Source organism: Tympanuchus pallidicinctus, unplaced genomic scaffold, assembly GCF_026119805.1.
Source record: "Tympanuchus pallidicinctus isolate F22 unplaced genomic scaffold, pur_lepc_1.0 scaffold3, whole genome shotgun sequence".
Lineage (NCBI taxonomy): Eukaryota > Metazoa > Chordata > Aves > Galliformes > Phasianidae > Tympanuchus > Tympanuchus pallidicinctus.
The window spans coordinates 77,638,387-77,664,222 of record NW_026294747.1 but is presented as its reverse complement, the minus strand read 5'-3'; the positions used below and the strand labels follow the sequence as shown (position 1 = coordinate 77,664,222).

Genomic DNA, 25,836 nt, shown 5'->3' with positions numbered 1-25,836 from the left:
TAAGGACGGTGAGGCACTGGAACAGATTGCCAAGAGATACAGTGGAAGTCCCACTGTTAGATCCAATCAAGGTCAGGTTGAATGGGGCTCTGAGCATCTGATTCAAGTCTAAATGTCCATGTTCATTGCAGGGAAGTTGAACTAGATGACTTTTAGAGGCCCCTTTCAACTCAAAAGACTCTCTGATTGTATGAGAACTTGTGATTCCCCCTGTAAGCAAAGGAGTACAGTATTTATCTGCAATATTTCAGTAACCATTCTGCATATATAACTTCCTAGATGCATTACAGAAATAATCAGCCCGTGCGATTTTGAAAATGGAGCAGGAAGTTGCATTAATTTACTTTTGCTGAAAACTGCAAGTGGAAATATATTCCTTGTCAAAGATGTTACTTTTTACAGTGCACTTGATTCAACATGGAAAATAAAACAGTCTGTTGAGTGTACTTACATCTTTACATCAAATTTATTTTCATATCCCCGAGATGTCTACTTACATGCTTTTTCCTTATAAGTGCATTTGAAAAGACAGCAAAGTAACAATCTGTCCATTGTTGCCTAACTTTTATCAATGGTGAATGGTGTTTGCTTTCATCCTCACTGAATAATCATAAAACCTGACGTAGTTTCAAAATAAAGTGCAAAGATTCTATTTTTACATCTCTAGATAAATGTAGCTGTTTCAGTTTGCTCTATTCATTCAAATTTCAGAAAAAGGAATACAGAAAAGGGAAATTATTGTGTTATGTGAAAATAGCAAATCAATCCCCCTGAGCATTGTGGTCATCTTTTTGTCATAATTAACGGACCTTTATTCTATTGCAAACAATGTTATTATAACCCCTCTGATGTCATATAATACAATGTGAGTTGTCCCTTGCAGCACCTCCAAGACAGAAAAGTTCTATAGGACTGTAGTTACAGTTTTTGTTGTTTTATGTCCTGTCAGAACCCTGAAGAGTTTCCCTGTGCCAGATTCTGATGTGTCCATCAACTGCTGAACTGGGAAACACTCCTCATTGCAGTCACTGAGTATCATTTCTACATGAGACATCAGAAAACAACTTTGCTGTGCTGTGATGGACAGCTGTGGGCTCTGCAGAGAGACGATCAGGGCAGGAGAAGTAACAGTGTGATGCTATATGTAATGAAGGGACTGGCTGGACTGTATGGAGCTGTTAGTTTGTGACAACATGGTTGAGAGCTTCTGTATAAGGATTAAGGGATAAGCAAATAAAGGGGATGTCATTGTGTGATAAATAAAAGAAAAAGATAATTTTTCTTTAAGGAACTAAGACAGACATCTAGGTGCTTATGGAGACTTCAACTTGTCAGATGTTAACTGGGAACACCACACAGCTGATATAAACAAGTCCAGGAGAATCCTAAAAGACCTTGATGTTAACTTCCTCGTATATGTGCTAAGGCTCAGTGACTGCAATAGGAAGTGCCTCTAAATTCAGCAGTTGATGGGCACAAAATCAGATCCTGGAGCAGAGGAAAGGCACATAGGAACCCTTCAGAGTTTTAAGACATACAACAACAAAAAGCTGTGAGAACCATCCTATAGGATGCTTCTGGCTTGATTTGATTGTTTGTTTCCTTGTACCAGGCCTAAATTATGCTGACATATGAGTTGGAGTTCATTAAATTTTGTTGGTCAAATTTATATTTTTCACCAAAATCCAGTGTTGAGACGCTCTAAATTCATCAAGGACTTTATTAGACTTCTAATACCTACTTGTGTTCATTTTTCCATTATAATTCTTGGTCATTCACTGGTAGTAATTTTCTCTCAAGTATTTTGTCATAAGGCATTTCTACTCTAGCAACAACTTCATTTTCAGCTTTCAATTTATCTTTCTTTCCCTACTATTCTTTGTGCTTTTCCCAATTATCTGCTGAGATTCATGTTTTTTTTTGTTGTTTTTTTTTGTCTATTAAATGTTGCTATTACTTTCTGTGGCTTTTCATTTCTGCAATTATGCTTCATATATATTGTTATTCTTCTGTGTTTTTTGCAGCTTGGTAATTCCCTCTCCAGGCATTACCTGTGTTTCTTCATCTTTGTCCTCTGTGTTGGCTTCTTTCATCTCTGATACCTGTTAACTTGTTATACTCTAACCTTTGGTTTTCAGATATCACAGAATCACAGGATTGTAGGGGCTGGAACAGACCCCTAGAGATCATTGAGTCCAGCCCCCCTGCTGAAGCAGGCTCCCTAGATCAGGTTGCACAGGTAGGAGTCTAGACAGGTCTTGACCATCTCCAGAGAAGAACAGGCAGCCTGTTCAAGTGCTCCATGACTCTCACTGTGAAGTTCTTAAGCACATTTGTGCAGAACTTCCCATGCTTCAGTGGCCATTTCCCCATGTCCTATCGCCACACATCACTGAAAAGAGGCTAGCCTCATCCTTTTGTCTCCCACACCTTGGATATTTATAGACGTTTATCAGATTTACGCTGTACAATTGCTATTCAACTCTCATCTTGTTAAAGTATGTCCTGGCAGGCAGTGACTTGTAGAAATGATTATGATATTATGGTGGTTAGGAGCTGTGCCAGGCCAAATTCTATAGAAAACTTCATGTCTGTACTGTTGGAAGTATCAACATCTTTTAGTATGGCAGTATTTCTTTAGTCACATTTTTTCTTAGAATTTATCTTTGCTTGTTAAGTAGTTTTCCTTTGTTGTATAAGTCTTTAGATGGGAATATCTTGATATGTTCTTGAAAAAATGGTCAGAGTGAAGACTTACTGTGACTTCACTGGATGAAGATATCTTTATAACAAGAAAGAAATTTTGGTATACATTTAATGCAATGTTTGGCTCTATAGTTTGTCCAAGAACATGAGACAGTAGAATTTGTGTATAAGAAACTGTTTACTTTTCCTGACACTTTTTCTTTGTGTATATGTAGCACTTCTAAAATATAGATTAGTATATTTCAGAGGTACGCAATGAAGTGCATTTCTATCCCACGTTTGCTTTCAGAAACTTATGACAAAATAGTCTTTAATTTGTTTGTACTATTATACACTTGTATGTTTCTATCCCCTTCCAACCAAACCACCTGGTCTCTCACCAGAGACAACTGTAATAACCCTAATCAAAATTAGCAAGTTCTATCTTCTAATAAAATCACTATGCAATACTGTTGATACTTCCTGTGACAGACCCAATATGTTGTTTGTCCATGTGACTAGCTATGTACATCAGGACTTCAATCTCTATTTCCTTTGCAGGTATCTTTAGAGTTTTCCATTCCTCAGTGAATTTCATCCTAGCTAAAATTATGTTTACACGGTGTCTCGCTCCAATTTATAGGAGGGAGAGGAGGTTCTTTTATTACCTATATACCTGGCGTGAGACTAAGAAGCAACGGTTCAAATGTTGGTCTGACCAGTTTATTACAAATCTTAATCAAGGAAATGAGTAAGGGGAGGACGGACACTATTATGAATTAGGGTAATGGGGAAAGGAAGGAGGGCGATAGAAAAGATAGAAGAGAAGAAGCAAGGAGTCTTTATAGGAAGCAAGAGGGAGATAGTCACCATCATGGATCCAGTGAGGTTCGTAGTTGTGTCTTTGATCCTCAGTAGTGGTGGGTCGTTGGGCAGAGTTGTTCTATTGATGACAAGATGACCATGGCGATGATGGCCCCTTTTCAATGCTTCAAAATGGTCGAGTCAACTGTCTTTTGAGTGACAGCTCAAATCCAAAGTGGTTGAGTCAGCTCTCCTTTGAGTGACAACTCAAACCCAAGGTGGTTGAGTCAGTTCTCCTTGCGGTGGCAGCTTCTGGCTCTGGGATCTCAGCAGGAACCTCCTTAGTTCTTATCTTTCTGGCCTTGCCAGCAGATAAGAGGAAGCAGGGAGGCACCAACTTGTATCTTGCCTTCGCAGGATACAATGGTATCATCCCCCAGCCTTCCATAGCAAACAGGAGTTATTTAGTCACAGGCCGGATATTCCACCAGTGAACACTGCTGAGCACTCTCTTCCACTCTTCTACAGAGCAAGCAGCTCTGGGGGAAGGGGCTTTCAAATGTTCCCAAAGCGATATCCATTGTCACACAGTTAGCACCCATCACTTGCCTCATTGATGAGTCACTCAGAGTCTTATCAAAAGAAAAACCTCAGGAAGCAAGCTTTGGGCCAAAAAAAAAAAAAAAAAAAGAAGGATTCTCACACATGGAAATTAAGATTTAATTTTTGCTAACCTTCTGAGGGAATTGAGTAGTGATAGAACTATGGATTAGTATAAAAATAGAACGTGTACAGAACAATGCTATACATTGTAATTATCATATAAACATTTGTTATAGTGTTCCTTCACCCTTCCAAAAATCCACTTGGTTCAAAATATAAAGAGATCAATAATATTTGCCTATAAGGTGTCGTTCTAATATGTTTTGCTTCTTACTCCATAAGAAGCATACTTTATGTAGTATATCTCTTGCCACCTCTGTAGTCTTCATTCAGACTCGATCTTGAAGTCCTGAAGCTGGAAAACTTGGGAACTATTCATCCTCATTCAAATAATAAATGAGATGTGAAATGAATTTCATGGTAGATGAATTCCCTGGAGATAGTTTAATAATAGCTTATGAAGTTTGCAGAATTTTGCAGGCAAATTATTTAAGTGGTCAATGTTTAACTGTAGTGGCAGGCAGAAGTTTTATACTGCAGAACTAGCTTATTAATAAATTTTATTTTAAATTTTAAACTACCAAAAGCAAGACAGTATGGTCCTCATTTCTAAAATCTTTAAAGAAACCACAACTGAAAAGAAACCAATAAATTATGCCTCCTTATCGGTAGGAACAATACCTCTAATACTTGAATGTGCACAAAGTCCATTAAGAGATGTTTATTTTAGCATGCACCTATGTGGTTTTCTTCTGTCTTACTGACTGAATCCTTGCTATATGCCACTCCCCAAGTAAATAAAAATACATAATATTAATATAAAAAGGGGAAGAAGGGGAGGTATTAATTTATTGATATTATTATTACCATTGTTTCAATAGAAAGATTTTCCAGTTTGCCTTACTCCTACAGTGTGATGGTAGCTCTGTCACTGGAATTGCAATACCCTTAATAAAGGTATTACTACTTAAGGAGAGATAGGAGTTTTATTTCCTTCAGGGGAAGGTTGGTAGGAGGTGATAAATAAGCACATCTTCACAGTGTTGCAGCTGGCTAGATGGTCACAGGGAGTTGTGGGGAGAGAAGCCTCTCAACCTACCAGTTCACATCAGTCAGTTGAACACAATCCGACTGAAAAACAGAGTAGTTTATAGAGCTTGGTTTTGTCTTGTTAATAACTATATAAATTAGCTTAACAAACTCTCTGCCACTGTCTGAATTTTAGCTTATTTATACTAATTTTGTCACTTTTGTCACTCATAGACAAAAATCTATGAGATTTTGTCACTTTGAAATAATACATGTTCACGTACGACATTTCCAAATACTAGGCATATTAATTTGTCCTGTTTCTAAGCATTTTTATTTTGTTTATTTTGAAAAAAAAAAAAGTATATGTCTGCTTTTGTGTGTGTGTATGTTATGGTTTTAGAAGGCTTTGTTTTCTTTCTCTCTCTCTTTCTCCCTACCTCTTCATTTGTGAATAGTGACTTATAAAATAGTTACATCAAGGAAATTCTCATTAAATCTTTCCCTAATCACTCACTCAGGTTTTTACAGTTCAGTACTAACTCAAAACAAATAGGCTTATTCAGTCATCCACAGATTATTTCACCTATATTAATATCTGCTATTCCTTGGTATTAGATAATAATGAGAAAGTAAGCAACTTTAACATTGACAATTCTAATGAATTTGTAGAATATTTAGAATATTTTTCCTCAAAGGACTCTAGAACATACCTATAACCTATTTAACTGTTTTCATCATACAGAGGTTTGAGGCTATATAATTTATTCACATAAATGTTATTATAATTGACCATTAGTAATTCTGTTACAGTAAGTATCAAAGGAGCTAATCATAACGTGCCACTTATGATAATGTCTTGCTATCATTTTATATCACAATGATGTTTCAGTGGATTTACATGATTGTAAAGCTAACCATTGTATTATGGTTCACTATGATTAATGTGACCACCAATGCAAGCTGATAATAACTAGCCCCTTCTGTAAACTGTCTCTAAATAGAATATATCCCCTAGAACAAATTTAATCTTATTTTAAGTGTGAAACATGGAAAGTGACTTTTCTATCAATCAATATGAAATATTTAATAAGAAGTGGAATTCTACTGTACACTGAAAAATGATTTTTTAATTACTGTTTCCCCAGATCTTGGTGCAAGGTACAGTAGGAGATGGTTTCACTGGAGACATTGGACTTGATGACATGTCATTTCTAGACTGTGCTGTTTACAATGGTAAGGACAGATTTGAAGCTATATAAATCCCTTTTCCATGCACTGATTGTTTTCTGTTATTTGTAAGTAACATAAAGTTTTCTTCTGGAAAAACACAACTGGATCAAACTAAGTCAGTCTAACAAGGAAATTCAGACAGGAAATAGTAGTGCACTTAGGGACCTAAAGAGATAATTTTTAACAAGTTCTTAACAAATAGGGAGCTTCCATATTCTCTGGAAGTTCGTTTGCTAGATTAATTTTTCTTCTAGTAGTGTAAGTGTAAGAAAACTGAATTTTCATTCAGTGAAATCTGTTTAATACAACCTTCCTCCACTCCTGAATAATATTTAAAGTTGTTACATGGGCACTCACTTTACAGTGTGCAAGCAGTTCAGATAATAAGGCAGTCTGCCTTATTTTAAGGGGATTTTAAGGGGACTACTATTAGCTGCATCTTTATATATAGCCTGATGGATCATCATAGAATGGCTTGCCTTGGAAACGACCTGAAGTATCATCTAGTTCTAACCCTCCTGCCACGAGCAGGTTTGCTACTTACTACATCAGGCTACCTAGGGCTCCATTCAGCCTGAACACCTCTCCGGGCATCCATAACTTCTTTGGGAAACCTACTCCAGCTCCCAGATGCCACTTAAGAAGTTCAAACAAAGAGAGATGGGCTAATTAACTTCATGGTAAACTCACATATGTAATATCAAAGATGTAGGAATTTGAGCATACAGTTTTGATGCACAATTTGAATGCTTTAAACTATTGGCATTTCAGTGATGTTTGCTCCTAGACCAAATGGTGTTTCACAAATTATAGAAAATGGATTATTTCAAATAATAAGGGAAAGGAGTTGATCTGTCCTAAAGGTTATTGTGTTTGAAAAAGTTTTCTCATCTTCCAGAGCGAGTTGGAGCAGAGTCTTGAATGGGGCATCTCTGTTCAAAAATTTCTGGTCAATAAGGTTCTTGATGCTATTAGGAGTTGTAGATACATTTATTATATCATATACTTTATGTAACTATATAACTAATATCTATAAGTTATATAGTTATATAAAGTATATATATAATATTATAATCATATTATATATAATTATAGAGTATACATAATATAACTATTATATAAAATATGTTATTCATCATAGTTTTTTATATGTATGAAACTAATACATATATATGTTATATATATATGTTTTATGCATATATATAAAACTATGATGAATAACCATTCAAAAGGTTTCTCCTCTTTCATTTTTTGTTTAAATCTAAAGATAGTATTAGTGCATAATTCATTTGATGTCATAGAGGTGGTTGTTACCTTACAAAAGAGATAGCTCTTTCTTGTAGGGAATTTATTATGTCTGGATAGTACTGTGCCTTAAGGAGGAAAAAAATTGCTGTTCCAGACATTTTTCATATCAAGTCTTCACATGTAGTTTTTAATTAACCTAGGTGTATTACCTTATTGTATTACTATTACTGTAGTGCGTTGTGCACTACACCTAAAGATTTCATTAGTGATTAAATTCAAAGAAGGAATTGTATAATGAAAATCCTTTTTCTGGACAATGATAGCAGAGGTTTTTAAGAAGTGAGAGTAAGCCTGAAGAAAGGTGCATAGTAAAGAACAGAAGGAAGAACACAAGAAGAATGGATTGAAAAGCAGTGGTGGGACAAGTTAATGATATCACATTAATTTTTCTAGAGGGAAAAAAATATTTCGTTATTGATGAAATTGAAAGGTTAAAAGGTTATCTGGCAATTTGTACAGTTAATTATAGTAATCAATATGTTGTAAAAAGGCTACTGTTATCTAACAATCTGTTAGCTTTTCTTCTCAAGGAAATTGAGTTTTTTTTTAACTGTTCTGAAGGTCTCCCTGTTATTAGTTTTTGAAGTTTTGTTTAAATTTGAAAGCCAGGTAAGAGGCTTAAGTTCCTATAGATGTTAAGGGCTGTGTAACTGGTGGTTTGCTGACATGACCAACTTAGGGCTTTCCACCAAGGAAACCTAGCAATCGCATGTTCAATTGACTGTCTGCTGGGTAGCATTTAAAAAAAACTCAGCCTGGCCACCCAGAATTTTTTCCAGTAAAGCTATAACTTTGAGAAATGATGTGAGTGGCAAGGGAAGAAATAATTTGAAAATATGAGTGCCTTTGTTCTGTTTCTCAGAATTTTCCTTGTCTTTTAAAGGAAGCTTGCCAACAATCTCTACAACTCTGTCAGGAACTTCAAGTCCTATCACACTCCCCTTGAACAACTGCACAGAGAATGAATTTGTCTGTAGAGTCTCTGGCCATTGCATCCACATGATCCAGAAATGTGATTTTAGATCTGACTGCTCTGATAAGTCTGATGAATCAGATTGTGGTGAGTGTACTAAATTCTGTACTTTACTATTTTATTAGTTTCTGCTTATTCAATCTATTGCTTTAACTACTGTTTATTTACATTTGTCTTTTAATATTGTTTAAGAATAATTTTTTTTAAAAAAAGATTTTCTCTAGAAAAAGAATAAAATTTTGCTCAAAATGTGTAAAGCTGAGGTGCTTTCTGCCTTTAATGGGACAGTTAGACTGATGTTTTATATTCCAATTCAACTTACTAGCAAAATAGGAAAAAGAAATTCCCTTTTCTCAAATTAATTAACGTTAAGTTTTTCAAATGTTGAACAATTCAGATTGGAAGAGAGAATATCTAGTCTCATGTTTGGGGCATGCATCTGGGATACTTGGGTTCATTTCTTACCTACTTCTGTGACTATTCAGTATTTTCAGCAGCTGGCTGCTGAAGTTCAGTTATGAAAATAATGATGTTTTTGCCATTACTTTGTTCACTTGGTAAGTTTGATTTTGCCAAATGAGCTGTAAATTCTGAATTGACAGAGTAACTTAGTGTTAGGCCTCCTAAGTTAGAGTGGGAAAATAAATTTAATCCTGTTATTGGTCCCAGATGTTTTCCTATGGCTAGAATATGCAGTGTGGTGCGCTCCACACAAAAGTCAGTGAATCCCAATCTGTAAATTCCCAAAGACTTGATGAGAACCATGGAGCTGGGACAATGGACAGTGCTACCAGACAATGTCCATAGATTTCTGAGACATTTGTTTATTACTTCGGAGTTGCACCAGTTCACACCGTAGCATTACAGGAGACACTGTCAAAGACTTTCTGCCTTAAAACACAGTTGTTGAAAATGCTTCTGTTCAAAAGCTAATTAATGAGAAATACAGACATCTCCCTGATGATCAAATCTCTTCATTTGTTACCCATGATGTAGGGAACTCCAATCACTTCTCTCAGGACTGAGGACTTAGCTAATAAAAGTAACGTTTGACTTCCTCCTGTTTGTTTCTTGGGTGACTTAATCTAATGTATAAATGTGAGTGTGGTTATTTCCTATAATGTGTATAAAGCACTAACCTTTGTAAAACTACACTAAAAAATATGCCAAGAGACCTCTGGATAGACACTTTTTTCCTCAGAAATTTATGATGTCTTACAATCTTTTCCTTCTGAGACAGATAAGTACTGGGCAGAATATACTTTCATACATTTGCTTTTTCTGCAGCCTCCAATTGTTGCTAGCATTGTTGGCAATTTATCACTCAAATGACAATGCTGGAATAGAAGAAATTAAGCATGTCTTGTATGAAGGCAGAAATATTTTCTCAGGGAAATGTTATCTTTCTCAGAGGCATCTGAAGGAATTTTTTTAAAACGTGTTTTTTTATTTAATCAGGGTAGAATACCATAACACCATGCTACTCTGTAGTCTCAGGAAGCATCACAAATCCTCATATGGATAGTGAACTAGACAGACTACTCTGGCTATACTTTTTTTCCTCAATGGAGATATGAAGCTATAATTCATAACTCACTTCCTCCTTAGTCTATCATTTGTAGTCAAAATTCTGCAGACTAAGTAGCATAAATGAAAAAACAGTTAGCTCCAATTCAAGACTCAAATATTCTTTAGGGAGATGCATTATGAGTGAGGGATGGGATTTCTTGTCCAGTTCCTCAGGATATCAAAAACTGAGACACAAGCAGCTGTATATTTATTTAGTAAGATAAATTCAGTACTTTACACTAACGTCAAATATTAGGATTATTATGTAGTTTTCAGGAATATCAAGGACTGCTTGAAATAATGAACTGCTTTTTCAGAGTTTCTGTGTAGGATTTTTTTAATAAATTTGCAATGAGTTTGTAATATCATCAGCATGTTAGAGTGAAGTGGGAGTAACATGCGATAACATCAGATGCATTTTACATGCATTCCAGTGTGTATCACATGCTAGATTATTTGAATGACCTGAAAGCTGATCAGAATACATTCAGTAATAATTACCAAGGGGGTAAAGGAATTGCTTTATTTCTGAAAAGCATCTGCCTCATAGGAAAGAACATAGAAAATATAATAGATATTTTATCCGAAGAGGAAAAAATATAAAATTTAGAAGTGTGTAAGTATTAATTGGATTCTACAAATTGAATCCCTTTTTTCTATTTATTTTATAAGAGTATAAATTAATGATCCCCTATTTTTATATAAGCATGAAATATTTGCTGCTCATCTCTACAGCTAAGGAAATCTGCAATTTTGAAGATTATACCCTGTGTGGATGGTATCAACCAGCCTTGCAAGAGATATCGGAAACTGATTCCATCACAAAAATATTTAAGTGGGAACATGGAAGTGGAGCAAAACTATATCCTGGAGAAGAAGAGCATTGCCCATCAACTGATCATACTATGTGAGTAAAGTTTTACAGATAGTCCACTGCTTTTTGAACCGAGTTTAGCTACGTATGTATTGCCACAGGGAAAACTGCTCAGTTCAAAGTATTGAAGCAGTTAATTGATTTATTACTGACACATGTAACTAAGTGAAAATTAACAGAATCAATGTTGTCAGTATAATAGATAAATCTAGTAACACGATTTTAATAAACAGGTCCAAATTTATAAATGCTCTTGTATAAGTAATCCCCCCAAATTCTCCCTATACAGAATAATAAATATGCACCTTTTCTGCTAGATGACATATGGAATGTAAGCAAGTTGGGAAAACAAGTTTTACACACTTCTTGTTTGGAGGAGACATGGCTGCTTTGGCTTTATACATATCCATGCCCCTGTCTATATACCACTAATACATAAGCCATGAGACATCGGCACTCCTTGTAGCACCTTGTACTGTCAGCTGAGACTTCTTGTACCATCCAACTGGGGAGGATGCTCTGATCTATGAGGAGGCTGTTGTACTAGCAAAGCAACTTTTGAAATATCAGCATCAGTTTTTGGCTGCTGCTGTTACCATTCTGTAGTTTCTCCTCACTATTATAAAATTTTCCTGCTAATACTTTGCAAGCTGACTCGAAAGACTTTAAAAAAGGTTTACACAATTTTTTGTTACTGTTTAATTTACTTGATGGTATTCATCATCTTGATCAGTTTTGGGAGAATGCCTTCTCAAGTGGCAAACGTATTTGCTTTAATCTGTTACTAGCTATTGTTATCTGTGCAATTTTGGCAGGAGTGTGCAGCACTAGTTATCCCAACAATGGGTCTTGTGAATTCAGCTGTCATTTGGGAATTAAGTAGTGCAGTTTGAAACAACCGTAGTTAAACTGAATTGTAGTTCAGTTTAGTTTATATGTGTGTGTATATATATATTTTATTTGATAAATGTTGTTACTTAATAGAAAAATGGATAATATTACTACTCTGCCAAGTCATTTATTTTCCATCTGTAGTATTCTGTTTTCAAACAAGATGTAATTAATTGTTTTTCCTTGACAAAATACTGTTTCTAAGATTACTGAAGAAAACTGTTATTTCATGCTTAAAGAATCATATTCTAAAGTGCCTGGAAAGCAGAGGCATGCTAATGAAGAAATTTTTCACAGTGGAAATATTTCAGAACCTGAGTTGTCATTTACTGCAAAGAAAGTTTAAAAATGGCTTCCCCTTTAAAGAAAACAGGCAGAAAGTGTAAATTAAGTTCAAAATTCTACAGTCTGTCTGAGAAGCAGACTGTTTGGGAAGGAGTTTGAAAGCTTGACTATTTGAGTCAACAGGCTTACTCTGTAGAAAACAGCAGTCTGTACACATGCTGCTCATTACTGTATTTTCAAAAATGGAAGTAATGGTTTTGGGAGGTTAGAATTTTACCTAATACCAATAAACTATCTAAAAGTGTTCTTTAGATGTTAATGATACAGGAGGAACATGTAGCATTCTGCTCTCCCAGAGAAGCTTTCTAAATCTGTTTTGGATTCTAGACATTGTTTGTGCTGATCATTTATTCCCTTTAAAGACGTACTTCTGGCTTCATTCAAGGAGGAGGAATTAGTTTTTTTTCTTTGAAATATAAACTAATTTAAAAAAAAAATTAAAAGATGCATTAATACAGCAAGAAATAAAAAATATTAAAACAAAATTCCTGAGTTTGAGTAGCACATGTATTAACTGTAAGAAACTTTCAATTTCGTGCAAGTTCACTTAATCTAATTGGGAACTTTCCTTACAGTGCCACTGATGCTCAATAACCCAAACAGAAAAATATTTCCCTTTTTGTAGCAATAAGTGCATTTGCTTTCTGCTATACTAGTCCTCAAAGTGCAAAAATAGACTTCAAGTTAAAATCACACCAAAAAAGAAAAAAGCATTGTTATTTATCAGCTAGGTTAAAAAGAGATTTATATTGCATTTCCATAGCCTGAGATTATTTCTCTAACTGTAAAGGAAACATCTCATTATGATAATTGTGTACTTCATTAAAATAAAAAACACCATAAAGACAAAAATTCCTAATACATCACTAACAACAAAACCAAAATTAAAAAAAAAAACAAACACAAAAAAATCCCCCACAATTACAATATTATGCAATTGTTTCCAAGTCTCTAGATTATATACATGAAGGAAGTGTGTTCCATAAGAAGTGCAAGTATTTAAGACAAATTGGCTGCCAAATGTTTCACTGGCTGCTGTTTAAGTGTTATATATTAGCTAATAGAAGCACTATACATATGCTGAATAAGTCATCTCATAGAATTTTCACTGCAGATTTGTGCTGGAAATATCACTCTTTCTTCACTCAATTTTCCAGGTTTAATGAAACTAACTATATATTGTAAAGAATTGATAAAATTGGAAGTAAGTTGTAGTTTTGAGGCAACAGTGATGTATTATGGTTGAGATCTTTTACACTGGATGTAACTGATGTAATTTGGTCTGCAGTTTACCCATTCTTTATTTATAGATGAGAATGGAATCACGAGGATTCCAGATTACAGCAGGAAATATGGAACAATGCTTTGTTGAATTAAAACACTAAAATATTTTTTTCTCATTTTTTTCCCCCAAATTTACATGGGTTTAGATGAGAAATGAGCTGTAACATTATGTATTTTCTTATTAAATCACAGTAGTTTTGGATAGAAATTATTAGATTCATTCTGATACAAGAGTGGATTGCAGTACAGTGTTGTAGCCAGCAGGCCAAGGGAAGTGATTGTTCCCCTCTACTGTGCCTTCACATGGCCACAGCTGGAGTATTGCATACAAGCCTAGGGCCCCTAGCACAGGAAAGATGTGGAACTTTTGGAGAGGGTCCAGATGAGGGTCACGAAGATGATCAAAGAGCTGAAACATCTCTCCTGTGAAGATAGAAATGCGGAGGTTGTAGGGACACCTCACTGTGCCTTTCTAATATTTAAAGGGAGTTTATAAACATGAGGGAAATCAGCTTTTTATGGGGGTATATAGTGATAGGGCAAGGGGGAGTGGTTTTAAACTAAAGGAAGGGAGATTTAGATTAGATTTCAGGAGGAAGGCTTTTTACTGAGATACTGGTGAGATGCTGGCACAAGCTGCAAAAGACATTACGAATATGCCCCTGGAGGTCTTTAAGGCCAGGTTGGATGGGGCCCTGGTCTAGTAATTGTTCTAGCAGCTGGCAACATTGACTGTGGCAACAAGGTTGGAATGTGATGATCCTTGAGGTCCCTTGCAATCCAAGCCATTCTATGATTCTATGAATTTACAGTGATCTTTCAGCAGAATTTCTGTGAATAGCTGGAGACTCAAACTGTCAGTTTCTCATAGATTATACATCTGGGCCACTCAGACATAGGCTGATGAATTTTAAGGGGGAGGTATGTACATTTAAACCTGTAATTACATTAAGTGAATTACGTTAACGATTTGAGAAATCGACTTGGGCATCTTGTATATAACCCCAATGCCTAGAGGAACAGAAGCTGTTATGGAATTCTGCTGTGGTTGCCCAACAGTCATGGGCTTGGGCTTTAGAAATGTTGATAAATATTTTGCAAAGAATTAGGTGACATTCACTGTATACTGAAATGACCAGTATGGTGTGTATTAATATAGAAATCTTATGGCATGTTTCAACACTTAGAAAATGGGAATTCCTTATCACAGTTGGGTTTAAATGCCATAATAATGAAGATATTAACCTCTATATGGTTAAATATGGACATAAAGCATAAAGATAACTGAAAATAGTTATTTTCATTTGAGAAAATCTAGGTAATGGAATAGCAAAATCTTTAACATTAGTAGTGATATTTGGGTACAACTGTTAATTGAAAACATTGTAGGCACTTAATTGATATGATAATTCATACCTAAAAAGTCATCAAATCTAATGAAGCAAAACCAAGAAGTACATAGAACAAAAATTCTATGCTCACATAATAATTATTACTCTCTAACTCCCCTGATAACTGTTTTTAACGCATCTGCCTTGCTTTTCAGACAATCTATCAGAATTTACCTTAGGAAAATTTAAAATCTTCAAGGTAATATACTTTAAAACAGTTTTTGACAGCTGAAAAGAGAGCTGAGTCGAAGAACTTCACTGTAGATGAAAAAATTGTAGTCCCAGAGGGCACTAATTCTTCAAAAAAAAAAAAAAAAAAAAAAGGGAAGAAAACTGAATTTAACTACTTAAAAGCACTTTTTTTTTTTTTTTTTTTTTTTACACTGTTTCAATTAATACAACAAAACCCATCCTTTTATTAAATGCACAGATCTCCTTTGTTCTGTGTCATTAGCCCTGACAGAGATGTTATAAGAAAAGAAACATTGAAATTACACTGAATACATTTTTGGTGCATGGCAAATCATAGGTAGTCTCCAAAACTGTTCTTCAGTACAGTTAAGAAATATTTGGTGTGAAGGGGACGGAGACCTGATTAACTTTGACCTGAAAATCACTGTGCAAGGAATCAGTGTTCATGAGACAGGCTTACATGCAGAAAGATTTTTTTGGACCGTTCATATTTGATGGGATGTGCTGACACTAAAAGTGAGGCTTTCTTTTTATTTAAGAACCGAGCCAATAGCAATAAGAACAAAACAAGGGATTAGAAGGAAAAATGGCCAGCTCAGTCAACAATCTCCCAACTTAGAACTCTCTGTTACAGCATATTTTCCCCTGTAAAACTCTTGTAACAGAAGCTAAGAGCTAGCTATATTTCATCAGGATCTCCCTACTGTTATATTTTGTTTCTTTGTTTTTCTCTGCTTAAAATGCTTTTATGGCTATTGAAGCACACTGTGATGATCTACAGCAAATGTTGAATGCTGATTAGATGGTGACTTTGGGTGTGAATATTACTGGGTAGTTATTGGGAAAGTCCACTGATATCTATAATTTTATTCTTGTCTTTTTTTTCCTTTTACATCTATTTTTTCTTTTCTTTTTCTTCCCCTTTCAAAGGGAACTGAAAGGTATAAAATGAGACATGAAAGAAAATAACATCTTAACTCCTGTTTCTTAAATAGTAATCCTTACCCCGTAGGAAACCTGATTTAATAGATACATCGCTGTCACAGTATTCGCAGGTCTAAGGACATGAGAATAATTCATAAGAACAAAAAGTAGAAAATCACTGCTGCATCAGCCTGCTAGTGCCTGGATGGAAGGATGTGCAAATCTGGAAATCAGAGGCAAAAAAAAAAAAGAAGTTCTAAACTGGAGAAAGAGGAGGGAACAAAGGCCACCTCTCCTCCAGTTTCTGCGTTGCCAGAAAGGTAGCTGGTGATCTCTGTTCTCTCAACACTCTCAGCAAAGACAAATAATTCCTTGACCATTGTAGGAGAGTTTTTTTCCAAGTTGTCTTGTCCTCCAACTAACTTCATACTAGTGCTTTGTTTTCTTTCCAGACATCTTCATCGTTCATGGAACTTTAAGCCCAAAATATAAAAGTTTTTAAATCCTTTTGTGATACTGGGATTGGGCTTCCATATGTCCTGATGAAGTCTTCTCCAGGATAATTAATATTCTTTCATTTATCTTAAACTGGCTTTTTTACTACTGTAATACTTGTCATTTCACCTGAATCTTAGATTGACATAACAATAGTTCTGTCTGTGTGAAGTTTAGATGCTGACCCTCAGACATTCATGTTCTTATGTGCAGATCTCTCATTAAAAGCATAGAAGATTTCAGTTTCATTTCTCAAAAGTACATATATTCTCATGTTTTCCCTAGAGTGACTTGCTATGTAGGTGTCACGGGAAGATGAATTCTGTTAGCCTTATAAGCACTTAGAGACATATTCTCTCATATAGGTGATTCATCCATTTTTTTAAAAAACAAATTTAGTCTTCCTATCTATCCAAAAAGATCAATGTAACGTATTATCACTGTTGTGTTTATTATTTTATTGATAGTACTGTACAGTAATTATAGCCTTTCTAGAAATCTTGATTAGATCATTGATCAGGAAAAAAGTTTGTGACAATTCATTCAGATAATCAAGGTACAGAAAATAGGTTTACTTCTGCAGTGTTTTTTGAGCAAGGTGCAGCATAAGGTATGTTTGTTCTCAAAGTGGCTGTGAAATAAGGACTACTTTGTGTTACTTCATTAAAGTACTGGCAAAGTATCATAAATGCTGCTTTACTGTGCATGCTGGTAAATATCTGAGGTGACAGTAGGGCAATTAAAAAGACCATAGGTATTAGACATTTGATGCTAAATAAAAATATATTTGTTAAGCAGTTTTTACAGCAAAGTACAATTCCTTACTATGCTGAAATGTATGAAATTGCTAATTAAAGCTAATGCCTAAAGTAATTAGAAATTAGATTGACTTTTTCACCCTAAGCTTAGTTATTTGAGAAGAAAATTCATTCTCATTGTTTCCCTTTGCTTTCAACCTCACAGGATTTATGGAGATATGACAGAATGCTAACGAGTTGTGGCAGGTTCAGATGAGCCATGGAAACACCGTGAATTAATCTTAGCTCTGTGTCAGTCAGAAGCCATGAGGCTAAAATCTCCAATGGAGAAAATCCAACTAACAGTCAGTGACTTGTATGTTATGATCAAAACACAAGGTCTTTCATCTCTGAGGCCATTTGCTGTGTGAGTTGGTAATGCTGCAGTAGTTTTAAGTGCTGTTGATAAATCTTGAGAGAGTTTGAACAGATATTTTCTGGGAACAATGACGCTGACTGAAGAAAGCAAAAAGTAGAAAAGGGGATTGGGCTAGTTAAAAGCATCTTAGCTCTAATGTTCAATTATAAAGGCATGCTAATTTTCTGCTAAATTAATTAGGCTTGAGTTCCTGGATGTTACAAGATCTGTTATTTTAGCCTTCTGGTATTTTAGGGAAACCTTAATTCAGTGATACAATTTCTGCTCTTAATGCACCCAACATATTATGAAATTTCAAAGAGTAGTTGTGATATTTGAAAAAACATATATAAGTTCAGTATAGAGATTTTCAAAATTTGCAAATGAACAATCCTTACAAAAAGCACAGCTGTACAGGAATATGCAGCAATTATGATTTGCCTGAGCAAGAGATCTAATGTTTTTGAAACGGTGGCTGCTACTTCCATGAGGTCCTGCTCAGCTAGTGAAACAGAATGAAATCTGAAGCGCATCAGATTGGAAGTTTATTCAGCATTGAGTGCTCTCTTCTCTGACTATAAATGGTATGTCAGTGCTGCTGACTATAAATGGTATATCAGTACTGATTAGCTCCAGTCTAATTTTAGCTAATGCTGGTTCCTATTGCTGTACTATGGGAGTGTGGCCCTTAGCATGAAACACAAAATTGTCCCAGGGCTGACTTACTACCTCCAATCGTCTCTCTTCTGCTGTGATTACATTCTATTACTATAAAAAACACATAAATTTCCAGTCTGTTCTCCAGCCAAATCTGCATGGCCCTTTGTATTCTTTTATTCTTATCTGATTAATAGTGACAGATTAATCTACAAAAAGTAATTATGATTCCTTTGTAGAATTGCAGTTTTTTCTCTACAGCTTTGTTCGTGATACGCTCTGGACAGCATGGGTGTGCTTTTTGTGTTTTTTGTGTTGTTGGTTTTTTTTGTTTTTCTTTTTAATTAGAAGTCTTCTAGAGGAGACTTCTGCTTCTCTTACTATTTTAACAAGCAATACACTTCTTAACAGTGTGCTAACAGCAATGAAATTACAGCTTTTTTTCTCATTAATTTACTTTAAAAAAAGAAAAAGAAAAAGAAAACTTTCCGAATTTGCATCCTTGAATCAGAATCCCTATTTTACAGAGACAGTCCCCCAAACAGCTTCAATGCGTTTAAAATGTATAGGACAAATTTGAAATGGCTGATGGGCAAATTGTCTACATTTCAACCAGAAGCACCAAAAAAAATCTTCCTCGCCAAAAGAAATGACATCCTGAATACAAAATCATACCTCATAGCAATATGCCACAGGAAGTTTTTACTACACCAATTCTGTGTTTGTCATTTTGTATTGATGAGTGTCTGAAGAGTTTGATGTGTTTCATTATGATTTATTTATGTTAAACTTCCTGTCTCCTTCTGTTTAGGCTGTGCTGACTGTTATTTTTTCAAGCAGGAATTTCTTGGCAGTGCAGAAATTAATTACAATACATTAAAACAAATCTTTAAAACTCTGAGAGGATTAATGATATCTGAGAGCACTAGAGGTACTTACACTTAGGTATAAGTGAAAGAGAGGTATGAGCTTTATGTAATGTTTTTATGCTCCATAGAGCTGTTCTCAGTAGTATCATTTAGATAACTGTGTGCGCATATCTATCTATCTCAGTTGAGAACCCTATTTGTAGTGAAGTGAAAAATGCAAAATTAATTTTACAGGCTCAACAGCTTATTTTGAGAATGTGGTTATTGTACCACCTAGAATATGGAAAATAAAAGGAAAGGAGTATTTCAGCCATGCTAAGCGTAGCTTACTGTATGTGCTACAGTGAATGTGTTTACCACTGTCTCCCATGTGTATTGTACTTATGTATGTACAGTTCTTGTGATTCTTGAGTTGAATGTGTAAATGTTACATCAGAATAGAGACTTGGGGAAAAAGGTAATGAGACAACAAAAAGAAATGTATTTTAAAATGTTTATAGTATTACTGATTTCCATTCTTTCACCAGTTCTCTACTCTCCTGCCTCTTCTCTCTGTTTCTAAAGTACTATCTGAGAATACATAATATTTCATCTGGTTACAGCTCTTTAACGATATGAGGATGACATGCAGTTGTAGTGCACTCTGAAAAAAAAAACAAACCATCAACGTAACATTGCACTGAAAATGTCTCCAGTCTCCCCTTGTTCCTCTGTAGAACAAGAAGCTCAACTTTGAATTTTGGGTGACTGTAGAGCATTTCAGAGAAATAAGCCATCCTCAGTAAAGAAGTCTGAGATCATTAGTAGCAAATTTCAGATAAATGTTTCTGGTAAAATAATCTAAAATTATACACAGCTATCAAAGTAATTCAGTTAAGACACGGAAGCCATTTGTTGATGAGAAACTGATGGAAAACAGTAAATTTATTTACATATTTAAAAGCAGTTTTTGTGTGTGTGTTTAATGAATCCAAAGCAAATATGGAAATGTTTTTTAGAGAAAAATATTGAATTTGATAAGTGCTAAAAAGGCAATTCTAAGCTTTGCTCAATCCATGCACCTGATCCAGTTTTAAAATGTGCTTGGGATGCAGTGATGACTTTGAGAGTTTGATTAGAAAATCATGGGATAAAAAAACTCTTCCCATGGGAGACAAAGAAATTCCTGATCAATAAGGCTTTCACAGTAACACCTGCAAAATTTTCTGTACCAGAGCTTTGCCATACAGTATAATAAGCAAATAATGTAAAATATAGTAGAGAGGTAAATTGGTAAATTCATGTACCATAGTTATATGACTGTTTTAAAGAACACTGATTTTATGTCCCCATTAGTGCAGAAATCTAGTTTAGTAACTAGGTTTAAAAAAAAGAGTGAACATCTGCAGATGCAAATATCTAAATTAACATTGGTCCAAGGAGAAAAGAAGATATTTGAGGTGCAGGAGACTCTTATAATATTAATAAAGTAAAAGAGCTTGTTCGGTTTATAGTAATTTCACATGCAAGGCATAAGGAAAAAAAAAAAAAAAGAAATATTGAACTAATCCAAAATGACTCAGAAGAAGTAGATTTGTGGAAGTCAGAAATGTATAGGCAACTTTCTGTAAACATAGCTAAATGATATCTTCTGTAACAGAAGCTCTTGGAACATCATTTTCCAAGAGTATGTCTACATTATGACATGGCAGTTGGCATGGCAGTACTACTTTTTGTTCTAAGTTACTTATTCTTGTTCTAAATTACTTATGAATGCTAAATGCTAATGAAATGGGAGGTGACTAGATAGAAAGTATTTTTAAAATTACAACAAAATGTTATTTCTTTTGGAAATTGCCAGTATTTGAAATTAAATTTATCACAAAATTCTATTAGTAAGGATTTGCATTCCTGACTTCTGATTCCTTTCAGTTTTATTATAAGAAAAGTTTACAGAAATGTTTAAATTTCATTGAAAATCCTGAAATATATGTATTCTTTCTAGTTGTTCAGTATTGATTTGAGTTATTGTCTATTTAAAGCCTATTAGAATTTCAGAGGTTGGAAGTGTTTCATGAGGAAAATCTTCCTCTTCTATGCAGTGGAATCCATTAGGTTATTGGAGCTCTCATTATCCTGTAAGTTTCATGGAACTTACCCATTTTACTTGTTCAGTCTAGTGGGTGATGTCCCTGCCTATTGCAGGAGAGGGTTTCAACTAGATGATCTGAAGGGTCCTTTCCAACTTAAGCTGTTGTGATATTGATTCTTTTTCTGCAATAATATTTTCATAGCTGCAATCCTTCATAGAATCATAGAATCATAGAATCACCAAGGTTGGAAAAGACCTAAAAGATCACCCAGTCCAACTGTTCACCTATTCCCAATAGCTCCTACTAATGTCCCTCAACACAACATCCAGTCTTTCCTTGAACACCCCCAGGGTCGGTGATTCCACCACCTCCCTGGGCAGTCCATTCCAGTGCCTGACCACCCTTTCTGAAAAGTAATACTTCCTCATGTCCAGCCTGAATCTCCCCTGCCGTAGCTTGAAACCATTCCCCCTGGTCCTATCACTAATGACACGAGAGAAGAGGCCGACCCCCAGCTCACTACAACCTCCCTTCAGGAAGTTATAGAGAGCAATGAGGTCTACCCTGAGCCTCCTCTTCTTCCTTCACTCAGGAAAGGGCCCTTTTGAAACCAATGACTATGTTACACGTAAGTCACTTTAAGACAGAGGCTGTAAAAGTTCTGTTTGTATGTTATGATTTGTAATAGGCTATCCTATATAATCTACTGAAAGATAAGTAATCAAACTTTTTCTGGTGCAGATAGTGAATGCATAGCAAATACAGATACTACAGAAACAATGTGATGTTCTCTTATTCTCCTTTCTCTTCATCTCTACTACAGAAGCATGATCTTCCAGATTTTCTTCAGATTCACAAGCATTATACATCTTGAATAAAACCTTGGCCACTGGCCTCAAACTCTCTCTTTTCCACATCAAGTGCTGCCTTCTGGCAGAAACAATGTGCATGATGGGCAATGCATCAAGTAGCTATTACTAGAAGTATGAGGAAAGTGTGAACTTAAATAACAGCATAGGTAAGTCAGAGGAGTGAAGAAGCAGAGCAGAAACGTATTTATCCAGCCTCTTCTGATCTTTCTCTTTCTCGTTACTTTCCCATATATCCTTAACATTTTTTTCAACTGCGCACACTCCTTTGCTCAACAGGCATCACCCAGTGAACTGTATTACCCAAGGTTCTTTAATTATCTAGATAGAGATGTGATTTTGGTCCAATTTCAGATCCAGTCAAAGACAGCAAGTAAGAGATGGATGTCTGAATTTTCATCATACTGTTGATTGTAATCTGTTGCTCATTCAAACAGATCTCACTGACTGTTCTGAACTTGCCACAGTTTTTACAGCCAGAATATTGAGTGTGTTTTCAGATCTCTTTTTCATTCTATTTTCAACTCAGCCCTCTTGAATGTTGTTCTCAGTACTGTACAACATTCTTAGGCCACAGTGCAGGAATCCCTGATTTTGCTTCTCATATTGGTTTTAAATTTTGTTCTTTTTTGGGGAAATTTGGGCATTCTTGGGCTACTGAGGACATGAATTCCCGGATGACAATTAAATTCTGAATTTTAAAATATTTTTGTAGACCTGAAGAGAATTCAGTATTCTTATACCGCCAGACAAGACTGGTAGAAAAATCAGAAATGAGATAAAAATAAAAGAAATTCAGTATTCCTACCTGGAAGAAATAGATTTCTTCAGAGGAAAGAAAAGAAAGAAAGAAAAAAAATAAATATACCAAATGCAGATTATTTGGAAATATTTGTAACTGTATATGTGTCAAAGTTTTCAGCTGTCACTGCAGCTTGTTAGGAAAGTTATTTTAATTATTTTATTTTCAAGTCATACAAGCCTTCGGGTAATTTGGTAAGTATATGTTTTTCTATATTTTGAGCATATTTTTTGCAGTAGTTCATATGCAAATACTTATGCTACTTATGTAAATTCATGCAGTAATTATAAAGATGTCTACATTGCCATGATACAGCAATAAAAGAAAAGCTTCAGGGCCACTTCTGTCTTTTGCTTCTGAAAACAAAAATAAAATTGTGGAGAGGATTCAGAATTCCAGATCATTACTCTTCTTCCTGGCAGCTCTTGTCTTTATCAGTGATTCCCAGCCCATTAAAATGTTTGATCTTTGCAAAGTGCAGTTTTGCCTCACACTTCAAGAAGTATTTATAAAATTTTTACTCCTTCGAAGTATCATCTTCTACATGGCTTAGAAAAAAGACTTGTTACTTTTTTCTCAAAAATTTTGGGCATTTCTTTTATAAGAAATGACATTACAATCCTGCAGAGTAGTTAATTCTATTCTATAAGTGGTAGTGAAACTGTTGGTCATGACTTCTTGCTTGTATTTCATTTCTATTTTAAAAAATGTGCTTTATTTTATCCATTTGGTGTTAACATGTAAGAAACTGTCTGCAAAACAATGTAATCTTTCCCTGCATAAATTCCTTCATTTTATGAGATATTTTAGTAGTACTCCCCTCTCTATTTAAGTACAGCAATTATATCAGCAGTTTACAGCTGTGAGTCATCTTTCCATGCTATGGATATGTTATGGCAATAATCCATTTCTACTCATTTTTACCTTTGAAACTATTTTACACACATCCTTCCTAATAACTGCAAATAGAATGATTCTCTCAGTCTTGCATGTTAAATAAGGTTTTGGGAAGCCTCCCGGAAGTGCATAATGAGTAAAAGTTTGTATTACAGGTAATTAAAAGTGCTCCCGTTATTCTGACCAATGGAAGTTCTAATAATTATGTTACCTTGCTGAAGGAAATAACCTGGGATTTCTGTACCAAAACGACTTTTGCTATCAATATTGTCTAATATTTTCACCTTTCAGTATATTTTTTCTAGTTTTCCAAGACTATAGCAGATCTCCTGTTAATTTTTCAAATGCTAGACCAGGGAAGATGGAAGCAGTATTCTGTGTAACAATGACCTAGATGTTGCTTTGCAATTATTTGACAAAAGCTGTTTTGTTTTGTTTTGTTTTGTTTTTTTGTTATTTGTTTTTTTTTTTTCTTTATCAACTGCTATTACTAGATCTTAATTTTCCTATGAAGCAAAATTTTTACATCCAATTGTCAAGAAAGAGGAAGAGATGGAAAAAGATTTTCATTTAAATACATGCTTAAGATCAGCCAAAGGTTATAGAAAAGATAAGGAGATATTGGTGAAATTTTACCCTCAGATATCTAGGAAGATCAGGCTGTTTGCAGTCTGTCAATCTGTCAAAAGTTCTTCCACCTGTGATTCTAAGGATTAATGAATTTATTAAAGGATTTCAAATCCTTAGAGAAAATTGCTGTGTAAGTATAATTTTGCTTGTTTCTACCCTATTTTATTCTGTCATGTGTTTAGAATGTTCTACTCCTAAAGTGACTGAATGATAGAATTCATCAGTCTCCATGTTGCGTGATGGGCTATAATTAATGTAAGTTGACTCTTAAAATTATTTCTACATGCAAATTATCATAATACATTTAATTTGCCATTTTTGTAAGTTTACAGTAATAAACCTGTATACACCAACTTCGGGGTTTTTTTAATCATTCAAATAATCAGTCATGAGTTCAGTGTAGGTATTCCAATATGAGAGGAGTCATTTTCAGATAAGCAATGAAGAAATTAAAAAATATATTTATTTAAGATTTTTAAAGATTTGGCAACAAGATTTCACAGGCACTTTACTAGATTAAAAAAAAAAATACACCAATAGGCAAACAGAAAATACAGGAAACTCTAATGAAGATATTTCAGGTAAGGAAATTTTTTAAATGTAGGTTCCATCATCAAGTTTGTAAGGTCCTGTTGGAAACATTCATAGCTTAATGAAGCACTGATTGTGCAATATCTCTGTGCAACTCTGTAGAAGAGAACAGAATCTTTTATTTGGTCAACAGCTGCGTTGTCTTTGAAAGGCAACTTTTTTAGGAACTTAATCTCAGCAACCTGAAACCCTAAAACTGTCTCTCAGTATACACTCAAAGTCTGATACACATCACAAAGGCAGTGTCATCTTTCTTAGCATAGAGAATTTCATCCAGTGTCTTGAAATATTTTACCTCCAAGCCAGGAGGATGTCCATATGTACACCAGCTTTGAGTAGGTCGCTGATTTCGCTGATGTAAGGGACTAAAAGTCCCTCCAGGCTCAGATATCTGACCCTGTGTAAAGGAAGACTTAGCTCTGTGATTTTCTTTGTTCAGATATGATACAAAAGTACCAAATGCCTTTTCAAGGGATTCTGTGCCATTCTGGCAATACATTGATGAATTAAAAGGCATCTAGGTACCCAGATAGTAAATGTAATATGTGTAAAGGAAATATTACCACTTCAATGCAACTGGAACTTAATTTTATTTTTTCTTTTTTTAATAAAGAAAACCTTTTCTCTCTGGACA

The 25,836-nt window shown here is 34.8% G+C and overlaps 1 protein-coding gene across 3 annotated transcripts in view; it reads left to right on the top strand.

Moving 5' to 3' along the window:
* MALRD1 (MAM and LDL receptor class A domain containing 1) overlaps window positions 1-25,836 on the top strand; it is a 208,024-nt gene that overhangs the window by 49,648 nt on the left and 132,540 nt on the right. For 2 of the 3 annotated variants that reach the window (XM_052693982.1, XM_052693984.1), the window contains exons 18-20: window positions 6,330-6,417; window positions 8,585-8,782; window positions 11,000-11,171. In XM_052693982.1, the coding sequence (XP_052549942.1) occupies window positions 6,330-6,417; window positions 8,585-8,782; window positions 11,000-11,171 (458 nt within the window). The remainder of the gene's footprint in view (window positions 1-6,329; window positions 6,418-8,584; window positions 8,783-10,999; window positions 11,172-25,836) is intronic. The other variant, XM_052693983.1, reaches the window with a different exon arrangement.